This window comes from Gekko japonicus, unplaced genomic scaffold (genome assembly GCF_001447785.1).
Source record: "Gekko japonicus isolate JY-2015 unplaced genomic scaffold, Gekko_japonicus_V1.1 scaffold2296, whole genome shotgun sequence".
Lineage (NCBI taxonomy): Eukaryota > Metazoa > Chordata > Lepidosauria > Squamata > Gekkonidae > Gekko > Gekko japonicus.
The window spans coordinates 94,982-107,097 of NW_015174907.1; the positions used below are offsets into that span (position 1 = coordinate 94,982).

General features: G+C 51.8%; 1 protein-coding gene across 1 annotated transcript in view; it reads right to left on the reverse strand.

Moving 5' to 3' along the window:
• Positions 1 to 446: 446 nt before the first annotated feature.
• SIRT2 (sirtuin 2) overlaps positions 447 to 12,116 on the reverse strand; it is a 28,318-nt gene continuing 16,648 nt past the window's right edge. Inside the window, 8 exon segments of the mRNA XM_015425018.1 lie at positions 447 to 1,129; positions 1,523 to 1,589; positions 3,333 to 3,400; positions 4,553 to 4,604; positions 4,982 to 5,058; positions 7,917 to 7,972; positions 9,834 to 9,918; positions 11,258 to 11,317. Of these exon segments, the coding sequence (XP_015280504.1) occupies positions 980 to 1,129; positions 1,523 to 1,589; positions 3,333 to 3,400; positions 4,553 to 4,604; positions 4,982 to 5,058; positions 7,917 to 7,972; positions 9,834 to 9,918; positions 11,258 to 11,317 (615 nt within the window). The 3' untranslated portion in view covers positions 447 to 979.

Here is a 12,116-nt window from a genome sequence, read left to right on the forward strand (position 1 = left end):
CTCGGTGATTCTGTGGCTCTGTGATTCTGCCTGCTGCTTGCCAAACAGCCCTCTGCAAAGGAGACCAGGCCTGCATGCACAGAGACAACACGGGCGGGAGCACAGCCCCATGCAGGGAAAGACAGACCGAATCCTCGTTGGGTATCAAGGTGCTTGAGTTTAATTGCCATTTATGACAGCTTAATGCGAGTGACAAGAGAAAGCTTTGGACGCTGTCAAAAATCCGCTACATTCCGAGAAATCAAAAGGGTCGGTTAGTGATGCCCTTCCGGCCACTTTTCGCAGCTTCCCTTCCTCGGCCGGAGAAGTTTGATTTGCTTTATTCATAACCTGCCTTCCTCCCCAGTGGGGCCCCCAAAGCAGCTTACATCCTTCTCCTCTTCTCCGTTTCATCCTCACAACGAACCTGCGAGGTCGGCTAGGCTGAGAGGGTGTGACTGGCCCAAGGTCACCCCAGCGAGCTTCCGTGGCACGAGTGGGGGGATCTGAACCCGGGCCTCCCAGATCCCAGCCAGGAAGAAGGCCCTGTGAAGAATAATCCTCACCCAATTGGTTAAAACTTCCTTCCTCCACAAGAAGCAGGGAGGGGATTAAATCACGGAAACCGGATTAGGGTACAGACTCGGAATAAAGCGTCCCCGTCCCCCCCGATGATCATATTGCTAATCAGAGAATCCGACTTCTCACCCAGAATTCTAGAAACGTGGGGCTTCAAAAGCAAACACTCCCCAAAAGTCAGCAGAGAGAAAACACGGCAAAGCAGGATCTGTATCGTTCTCACTTCTATCCCCATCCTGGGACCCACTGCGCTCTTGCATCTCCCCCTGCGGCACCGCCCAGGAAACTCCGTCTCCATAGGCCCCCCCCAGGAGGGCGAGTTCCCGCAGGAAGCTTAAAGGAGGCGAAAAAGGTTCATTCAGCTGGTGGCCGGCTGGCTTCAACGTTTAATGCATCTGGATCAACAGTCTCACTCTCCTCTTTACTTCTCTTCGCATTTCTTCTTCGGGGACGGTGGCCGCTTCGCTTCCTTCGCCGGAGCGCTGCAGGCGCTTGCCCCGTCTCCGACAGCCTGGCCTGATTTGGCGTCTATGGCCGCGTGCTCCTCCCTCACCAGTTTCTCCAGCTCTTTCTGAAGGGAAGGAAGAAAAGGTAGGTGGGATATGGAGCCGTCGCTCAGCCAAGGAGGGCAAGGCACCTCGTGGATACCAGAGGGAGCCTAGAAAGACCCCCCACCCACCCCACTTGTTTTTACCAGTTGGAGCCCAGCCAGGCTGTGCCTCCACCAATGTTCCCTCTAAGCTGTGGAGTCCTGTGAGCAAGAATTCTACTTTGTGAGCTGCTGGCATTAAAGTTGTGAGCGAGCGATTTGGCTGCCGCATAAATTATTTTGCGCTGGAGCCGTCCTTCCTGAGCTAAGACCAAAATGTGTGAGCTGGAGGCTAAAAAACTGTGAGCTCGCTCACACTGACTCAGCTTAGAGGGAGCACTGGCCTCCACTATACCCCTTTCACGTGACACATACCTTCCATCCTAGGAGCTCAGCCAACGCCAGGCAGCCTTCGTCACAGTCTCCGAGCCAGGCGACGTCCCTGGGGGAGGGGGAGAAGAGGGACCCAGATAATAACCGTGGTTTAGTTGAGAACAGCAAACGCTCCTGTCATGACCCCCAGGGGGTCGCCACCTTCTGCTGCCACCACTCTGGACTTCGGGTCCCTTGGGAAGGCCCAGGGTACCTTCCCAAGCCCATCCAAAATGCCCCCTTTTAAAGCCGAGAACGTAGGCGTGATGACCAGGCAGAGAACACTTAAACAAATGGATTATTAACACAGTACTGGGGCAAGGAAAACAAGACAAGGCGCTTTAAGAGATATAACCGTGTTTAAAGGCAAAAATAACCAAATCTAACGCGACTACCTAGTTCGCTTAACTAGTTACCATTTCCAGGCCCACAGCCCTCTTATACCAGGCCTCCTGCCGGGATCTTTCTCCTCAGACCAGACTGTCCCCTCTGTGAGACAAGACTGCAGAAGAGCAAAAGAACACAGTCCCCTTCAGTTTAGCTCTCTGAGGGGAAAGAACGCAGTTCTCCACAGCCCACAAAGTATGTAACCATCACCTCAGGAATCCCTGGACACTGATTGGTTACAACCATCGTCAAGCATTGTGGGGATTGTAGGCTGTGTCTGCTTTCCACTGCCATGCAAGTCTCTCCTGGGACAAGGCCGAACCAGGCCCCGTCTCCCAGTCCTGCACAGATCATGACAGCTACACAGCCAGAACTGGATATGGAGCACGCAAACCAATTCACACACTTGAGCTCTGGAATCCTTTCTAGAGCCCCGTAAGATGGGCCAGTAGATGCAGAGGAAGGCCTGAAGAGACACACGTCTACACAGACGGGCCGTTTAGTCCGCTTTCGGCCCGCCTCAGAAATGGATTTTATTTTTTGTTTTATTATGTTTTTAGCCGTTCAATTATGGCATATGGCTCTTTTGTTAGCCGCCCTGAGCCCGTTTGGGGAGGGCGGGATACAAATTTAATAAATAAATAAATAAATCTGCGCGATCACACAGTCAACATCTGCCTCCCGTCCCCAGCTGTCGCATTCCGGCTCAAAACTGCTTTAACCCGGAGTATTTTGATATCAGGTCCCCAAGTGGTATGTTTCCTCTCTGGTTCCAGCCGCACTTTTCTGACATCTGATCACTCCTGCGGTGTCGAGCCAATTCCGGTTTAAACCCCCTTCCCGCTCGAAAGCTGCCCGAGGCTTCCGCTTTTCGCCCACCATTTTTTTTAAGCATTGGCGGTGTTCGCCTAGGCGGAAGTCCGCCACCGCGTTATTAAAAACAATGTTTAAATGGTGCCTAGTTTTAGCGTTTAGACGAGTTCGGGATCTCACTGAGGCCAGTTTCAGGGTAAATGTTTAAAGGGAAGTGTTCCTTTAAAGGGAAGTGTTCCTTTAAAGGGAAGTGTTCCTTTAAAGGGAAGTGTTCCTTTAAAGGGAAGTGTTCCTTTAAAGGGAAGTGTTCCTTTAAAGGGAAGTGTTCCTTTAAAGGGAAGTGTTATGGCCCCTACCCTTCAGCAACAATACATAGAGTGTGGCTTGCAAATTGCTTTTCCACCTGAACTTGCATCAATCTCCTGCAACGGGGGACGGCTAAAGGCCCACGCTGGTTCCTGAGATCGATCCAAGTCCCCAGACTCTGTCTTCCCTAGCCTCAGCTCTTCCCCACTTCTCTCAGTCCCCCTTCTTTAATAACTCTGTGTCCCACAGTGGGATCTGTGGCTCAGCCGCCTGTCCCTCTCTGGCTCCGGACCCCACGGGGACTTGCCTGTACGCCTTCTCGGAATCAAAGTCCATCCCGCATCCGAAGCCCATCAGGGACATGAGAGGGTCGCTCTGCCACCAAACAGAGAGGAGAGAGAGAGCCGGTGTGGTGAAGCCAGCCGAGCAGCGCAGCCTCCATTTCCACCCACATCCTCTGCTGTGCATTTCCCCCCCTCCCTCCCTTTCTGGCGCTAGAGATTTTCATTTCACTGAAAGGCGCTGCTCTTGCATGAGCGGAAGCTTCCGAGAGCCGGGAGAACACGCTCGGCTGCAGAGGGCTGCTCCCGTAATGGACACCGAAGCAAGGCCTGGCACCCAGGTCAAAGGGTCTGGGGAAAGCCCGGCTTAAAAGACAATCTCACTCCGCCGGGAACTGAACTGTGGCCCATCTCAGTTTAAGCTACTTCACAAGGTTGCTGTGAGGCTACGATGGAACAGGGGAAAATCGTGTGTGTGTGTGTGTGTGTGTGTGTGTTTGGGGGGCAAGACATAGGGAGAGATGATGCCCTCCGTGGCTCCAGGCAGCAGCCTATGAGGGACAGGGACAGAGGGCCAGGAAGGCCAACTTCAGGTGCCCTTCAGTGTCCTCACGAGAAGCCTCGAGTCTATCCTCACTCGGGACTCGGTCAAGTGACCCTGAGGTCTTAGTCCGGGGGGGGGGTACAGTTTTGTGAAACACAAAAAAGGAGTCCCACCCTCAGCAATGGGCAACGCAAACACCGGTTCCCTGGCAGCCGGACTGGCTCAGGGCCTGCGCAGATTCCCTGCTTTCCCCCCAAAAGGGACGAAGGCATGGAGGAGTGGCAACCGGTGCTCCCTCTAAGCTGAGTTAGTGTGAGCCAGCTCACGTTATTTTAGCCTACGGCTCACAGATTTTTGTCTCCGCTCAGGAAGGAGGGCTCCAGAGCAAACTAATTTATGCAGCAGCCAAATCGCTCGCTCACCACTTTGATGCCGACAGCTCACAAAGCAGAATTTTTGCTCACAGGACTCCACAGCTTAGAGAGCATTGGTGGCAAAAAACAAACAAACACAAACCCATCTTCAACCTTGCTGGCATGCTTCTCCCAGCCTTCTTTTAAAACCACAGAGTAGTAGGAAGAAGTGGGGAAAATATCCTTCTCACGCTGATTGGAAACGACCCCTCTCAGTTCATCAAAAAACCCCCCTTTTTTTGCCCAGAAACTGAGCTGCTGTGTTCCAAGGCACCAAGCCAGGTCTTACCTCCCCAGTCTTCTCTTTATTGATCAAGAGCCGGGGAGCGTTTGTGGGCACCCTGGAACGGATAAGAGAAAAGCAAAAGCATGAGAATGCCAGCAACTCCTGAAAAGGCCGGGATCCTCCCTCACCGCTGGCTTCAGCACCTGCAAGCCATTAAGAAGAAGAAGAGGAGAGATTGGATTTATACCCCGCCTTTCACTACCCGAGAGAGTCTCAGAGTGGCTTACACACTCCTTCCCCCCCCCCACAACAGACACCCTGTGAGGCAGGTGGGGCTGAGAAGCTCTGACAGAAATGGCTCTTTTTTCCCAAGAACAGCTCTTATCAGAACAAGGGCTTGCCCAAGGTCACCCAGCAGCTGCGAGTGGAGGAGTGAGGAATCAAACCCGGTCCTCCCAGATCAGAGTCCGCGCTCTTAACCACGACACCTACCTGCCAACGAGGGAAGCAAAGGGCTGGACCTGAAGGGAGGTGCCCATGATGATCAGCAAATCCACGTTGCGGAAATCCTGCATGGGAAGGGGAGGAGGGGAAAAACAGAAGCTGATGCAAAGGGACCAGACACAAACACTGCCCAGCCTGAGCTCAAGCCCCTCCCACTCTCCAAAAAAATCACTCCATGGCCTGGCCTGCATTTTGGGGCTCCAATGCCTCTTACCAACTATCATTTTTTTGCTGAGATACTCAGGTCACACCACACAGGGCTTCATAAGAAGATAACTGTTTATTGATGAGTCCAGCACTAATGAACACGTGTACAGCTTGTGTCAGGAATGGCCCATCAGTACTAGAGCCTCTGACTTATAGTAAAATCAAACATCCCCCCCTGTAAGCATGAGCCAATGGATATATCTTGCCCAGGCGGGCCAAGCCAAAAAGCCGTTAACCTTCCCAGCCAAGTAAGCTACAGCTGGAGCGGCTACAAGGTCAAGCATGAGATAGCAAACAGTTGATGAGCCAGAGAGAGCGGAGAGTCAAAAGGAGGGCACCCCTCCACATTCCAGACCACTGACAGGGCTACCTGACAGGCTGGTCTCTTCCTGTCTTTTAATTATTCTGGTTTCAGACAGTGTTAGTTTTCACCATGCTGGTTTTTAAGTGGCCTTGAGTTAGGGCCTGCGGATACACTCCATGGAGGGAAGATCCCTTGCACCAGGGGAAAGCCCTGCTGTTCTGCCATTTGCAAAATGGATTTACCAGATCCAGTTTTCAACAGTGTTGTTAAGAAGGAGGAGAAGAAGAGGAGAAGATTGGATCTATTCCCCGTCCTTCACTCGGAGTCTCAGAGCAGCTTACATACTCTTTTCCCTTCCTTTCCCCACAACAGACACCCTGTGAGCAGTGTTCCCCCTAAGCAGAGTCAGTGTGAGCTAGCTCACAGTTTTCCAGCCTCTGACTCACACATTTTTGTCTTAGCTCAGGAAGGAGGGCTCCAGAGCAAACTAATTCGTGCAACAGCCAAATCGCTTGCTCACAACTTTAATGCCAGTAGCTCACAAAGGTAGAATTTTTGCTCACAAGATTCCACAGCTTAGAGGAACCATTGCCTGTGAGGTAGGTGGGGCTGAGAGAGCGCTGACAGAAACTGCTCTTTTTCAAGAACAGCTCTGACAGAACTATGGCTTGCCCAAGGTCATCCAGCAGCTGCAAGTGGAGGAGTGGGGAATCAAACCCGGTTGTCCCAGATTAGAGTCCGTGCACTTAACCACTATGCCAAACTGGCACCAAACTGATGGGCCCCCCTTGTTGGCATGTGTCTTATCACCACCTGTCCCCAAGGCTGTGTTTTTGGACAGATGGGCAAGATAGAAATGTTTTTAAAACAGCTACAAGAGAAGAACACGCAGCAGCGGTTAAAGCAAACAGCACACCAGCTGATGCACTGCAGACCTTTTTCAGACTTCAGAGCCACGCTTGGGATTTTGCCATGGTAAAGCTCAGTTCCAGCATGCTTGTATTCATTAGAGTTTGCAGAGCAGCTTGTGGTTTCAAAACCCCAGGAGGCAGTTTTGGCAGTTGGCAATTGCCCAGGAAAGAGGGAACCCACTCAGGTCTTAAGGTGGGAACCCAGGGCATTAAGTGGTTGTGTTCCCCTGAACACCAAGCAATTTCTGACCACAAAAGGGAAGTAAACTGTACCTGCGCTACACTGCACTATGCAAGAGCTGGCTGAGAGTTACGGGGCTGCGTGGAAGAACACCCCGTAAGCTCCACGAAAGGCGCATTTATGGGGATGGGAGAGTAAAGTGCCCGCTGTTCTCGGCCTCTCTGAATCCTGGTCTTTGCTCCTGCCTGCTCCCTAATCTGCTGCAGTGCCATTCCCCCCCCCCCCCCTCGGGAAGGGCTTTGTGACATAATCTCAGCCCATCAGGAATCAAACAGTGAATGTGCTGATGTCACAGCGCTACACAGCCAATCGGATCTGGCTACGCGATGGCACCGCTGAGGGAAAACACAAAGCTGATCAGGAATGAGGGCAGTGCTTCCTGGACTGGTCACGTGGGTGATTCCAGCCAACTGGATCACTGGGTGGCCTGACTCCGAAGTGGCTGACATCATTTTTGTCCCCTTCATTTGCTGTAAGATTGCTGGGGGGGGGGGAGCTTCTCACAGCTGCTGATCCCCCCCCCCTGCCGTCAAGTCACGGCTGATTTATGGAGACCCCCATAGGGTTTTCAAGAAAAGAGACATTTCAGAGGTGGTTTGCCATTGCCTGCTTCTGCGTCATGACCCTGGTATTCCTTGCAGGTTGCCCATCCAAATACTAGCCAGAGCCAACCCTGCGTAGCTTCTGAGATCTGACATGATCGGGCTAGCTCTACTGGACCACCAAATGCACCCTCCTGCCCTTCTTGGAGAGCCAGTTTGATGTAGTGGTTAAGTGCAGCGGACTCTAATCTGGGAGAACCGGGTTTGATTCCCCGCTCCTCCACTTGCACCTGCTGGATGACCTTGGGCAAGCCATAGTTCTGGCACAGCTGTTCTTGAAAAAGAGCAGTTTCTGTCAGAGCTCTCTCAGCCCCACCTCCCTCACAGGGTGTCTGTTGTGGGGAGGGGAAGGGAAAGGAGTTTGTTAGCCGCTCTGAGACTCCTTTGGGTAGTGATGGGCGGGGTATAAATCCAATCTCTTCTTTGCCCTATTTTTAAAGTCCACATTACCCCTTTGTGCCTTGTGAGGAACAAGTACAATCAAATTAAATGGCACTAAAAAGAAATGAAACCATAAAACCACAGAGGTTTACCAAAGATCCGGTCTCCACTGTACCACATGCCTTATCGGCAACACGATGATCCAAAGGCAGGCAAGCACGCTTATGGCTGCAGGAGCCCTGCAACCACGGAGGGGCAAGGCAAGAGGGGCACTTACCGACTGCATCAGAGAGAAGAAACGGGAAGGCAGGTTCTCCCCGAAGAAGACAATATCTGTGTAAAGAGACACATATCCACTGGTCAGGGACGCACCTGTGCTGTGATTCCAGGGGAGCAAAGCACTCAGTTTTCGTTAAAATATATATAGCGCACAGGCACATGCAAATGTCTCATCCTTACAGCTGAGAAAACGTGCTTCAAGATACGCAAGTGAAGTTGCCGAAAGCAGGGGGGAAATCCAGAGAAGACTTTCAGTGCTTGGAGGAGGAGCTTCGGGGGGCCCTGCAGACTTCTTGCCCCTCCCTGACTAGCAAGCTGATAAGGTCTGTTTTCACATGCTCATTGTGAGGCTGGGTGGAAAAGGGCTCTCTCACTCGCTTCCAGCCACTAGCTGCCAAGGGATCAACTGGTATGCATGCGTGAAGCAGCCCATAAACCAGGGATCCCCAACGTGGCACCCACGAGCGGCATGGCGTTCACGGGCGCCTCCCTTGGTGCCTCCCAAGTGTTTTTAAAAAGTGAATGTGGCTGGGTGGGGCTCTTGCCCGGCAGGGCTTCTGACTGGCTGTGCCGATTCAGGATGGGAGCACATCTGACCGGTGTCGAAGGCGCTGCACTGGCTGTCAATGGCACACCGAATTCGCTTCAAGGTGCTGGTACTTACCTTTAAAGCCCTATATGGCCAGGGTCCGACATACCTGAGGGACCGCCTTTCCCCATACAGACCCCAGAGAGCACTACGGTCGGGGTCACAACATCGGTTAATTATTCCAGGCCCTAAGGAGGTCAGGCTCGCTGTTACTAGGGCCAGGGCCTTTTCGGTGGCACCTCCTTCCTGGTAGAATGAGCTCCAAGGAGAGATCAGGGCCCTGCGGGACCTTGTACAGTTCTGCAGGGCCTGCAAGACGGAGCTCTTCCACCAGGCTTTCAAGTAGGAGCCGCCCACCACCACTACCGCCAACTATTATTAGTAGTAACGTCTATGGTGGAGGGTTGGCCCTGCATGGAGATCGAGCCACAGTGTGTGGGAGGCCGGAATACCACTGAATCGGGATTTTAGAACAACTTTTTATAACTGCCACTCTTAAACTACTGCAGGGACGACCACCACGGCGAGCACTAACTTGTTAGCTTGTTATCTGTTTATGGTGTGATTGTTTTAATTTGTTTTGAATATTTTATGCTGACTCGGCACGTGCTCCTGATAAATGTGAGCCGCTTGCAGGGAGGGCGGGATAAAAATGTAATGAAATAAATAAATAAATACTTTGGGCAGCAGCTCCCACCACGGCACAAGGATCTTCACTGGGTGACTGAAGGTAAGCTAGAATCCGGAGAGTACCCAAGTTGGTCTGAAGCAGCAGAACAAAGTTTGAGTCCGGCGGCACCTTGAAGACCAACAAACTTTTATTCAAGGGGTAAGCTTTCGTGTACGTGCACACTTCATCATTTTCACTGGGTCTGATGACCCAGTGCGCACGAAAGATTACACCTTGAATAAAACGTTGTTGGTCTTCAAGGTGCCTCCGGACTCAGACTTTGTTCTGAAGGGAAGCTACGCGTTAACAAGAAAATATTTTTGAACAATATCTTCATTTTAAAAGGCCTCCTGTTAAGCAGAGCTTCCGCCTGAAATGCTGGAGAGTTACTATTCGAGTCATGCACAACTTCTCTCCTCCCTGACGTTTTGCGGTTGGATCTGTCTCTCGTGGCAGCCATTTTGTGGTTGGCTCCCGCGACAGCCATTTTGTGACTGCGCCCACCACCTGGGTTAGGATTCCAAAGGTTGCCCGTAGGCTAAAAAAAGGTTGGGGACCCCTGCCCTACAACCAAAGACCTTCAGATGCACTTGAAGAATGAAGGAGGGGTGGGGATTGGGGGGAGGAGGGAGACTTTCCAAAAGGGCCACTCTCACCTGGCTTCACCACACTCTGACACTTTTCACACTTGGGGATGAGGGACGAGAAGATCTTTTCTGAAACGAAACAGAAGGAGGTGGTCTCGGGCTCCACATAATGCAAATCTATCTCAGCCACTTCGCGAGCGGGCAGCCTTTGACACCTCGCCTTGTCACCTCACAAGCGGTTATTCTTTTAGCTGCACCTCCAGCTCTCAAACGACTCTGGCTCCCCCCCCCCCCATGTAATCTGCACAATCTACCTGGGACACTCACAAAGGGTCTTTAAGATTACGGCCCTTGAAAGAACTTCTTGGATGAAGAATTCTGGAGGACTCACTGTATTTAGGTTGGTTCGCCTTAATAAAAGACGTGACGTGGCTTCTGTCGTTACACTTCACTGAAACCGTCCATACTGACCGTCACGGCTCAGGTGGGGTGTCACCTGACGCTGCCACCACTCTGGTTCCAGGCTCCTCTGAGAAGGCCCAGAGCACCTCCCTTTTGGCCGAATAATAGGCGTGAGGGCCAGGCAGAGTGAACAATGAAAATAGTTTATTTTATAAGAGGTCAAACAAACAAGGTGCAGAAATATAACAGTAAGTGGGTGAAAAGAAATAAAATGCCCTAACGCGTCTAAATATATACTGTCCCTAGCTCACTATTCCAAGTGGCCTTAGACTACTCACCCTTCCCTCAGGATGAGGGTCTCTTCCCTAAAGCAGGCTCAGTCCCTTCTGGCCCTGCCCTCTGGGAAGAACAGCTTTCCCTGCTGCTCCAGATCTTTTATTCCAAGCCCTCCTGTTTTCCTATTGGTCAATCTTGGCTCCAAAACCTCTCAGGGGCTTCTGGGAGTTGTAGGCCCAGCCTCACCTACGGCTAGCCAGGCTCCCTGGGCCTAGCAGGCCTCTGGTGGCACAGCCCAGATCCTGACACCAACAGATAACGAAAGCCAACCCTGTGCTCCTGAGCCATTTCCCGGCAGTTTCTGAGCGGTTTCCGCCAGTTTTCTTAGGCTTCTCTATTGACCAAAGTGAAGCCATTTTAGAATCCTCTAGGCCTCTCTGTCTTTCTAAGAAGCGCAAAGCCTGCCTTCTCTCTCAGAAACAAGCATACCTTCCTCCTTGCGCTGGCTGGAGACAGCCAGGAGACTGGCTTACGGCCCTCGAAGGTTGCTTGTTACAGAGAATAAAGACCACCCCCAGGTACGCCCAATGAGGACATACAGTCACTGAAGTCCAGATAAGAACCGAAGGAGGGTCCACTCAGTCCTGTCCATCAGGAACAATGGCAACATGCACAGAACATGTAACTACGCATGTTCATGATGACGTGATGTGGCACCACAGGGCTGTTGTTTCGAACATGGTATAAGAGGGAGTCCAAGAGATCAGCAAATGGTCAACTTCTTCTCATCCTGAGGAGAGTCTGTCGGCTGTGGCTTCTTCTCATCCTGAGGAGATTCTGTTGGCTGTGGCTTTGTAGTGCGCTGTCAGGTGTACCTGTGCGTGTGTGTGTGTGTGTCTCTCTGCTCCTTTGTTCTCTCATCTTTGGAAGGCTAAGTGGGTTTTGTTAACTGCTTGTTATCGGCCTGTCGCAGAATAAACTATGCTTTCATTCAGAACTTGTTTCTGTGAATTTCAGGGTGAGTGGGAATTCTCCCAGTTGTGCATGATCTTGCTCCTCTCTCGGAGGGGTCCGGATCCCCCTCTCTCAGACACGGGCAGCTGTGCAATTCGATCTCTGAGTGTGAATTCCCCTTAAGAGCTTGACAGCTCAACTTTGGGGCACTGTTAACTTGTGGAACTACTTGCTGCAGGCCACCCCTGCAAGGCAGGAGAGCACCAAGAGACATCTTAGCCAATCTGATACCTAACAATACCAGCTCGAGGGACGGGCATTAACACATTACTTCCTTCTGAGCATAAACTACAATGGTAATGTCCCGGAGATGCTACAAATCTGCTCCAAAGGGGTGTCTATTACAGAGGCCTTCAATCCACTGTGAAGAAGAAGAGGAGGAGATTGGATTTATACCCCGCCCTTCACTACCCAAAGGAGTCTCAGAGCGGCTTACAAACTCCTTTCCCTTCCCCTCCTCACAACAGACACCCTGTGAGGTAGGAGAGGCTGAGAGAGCTCTAACACAAACTGCTCTTTCTCAAGAACACCTGTGACAGAACTACAGCTTGCCCAACGTCATCCAGCCAGGTGCAAGTGGAGGAGTGGGGAATCAAACCCGGTTCTCCCAGATTAGAGTCCGCGCTCCTACCCACTACACCAACCCCACCCCCACTGACT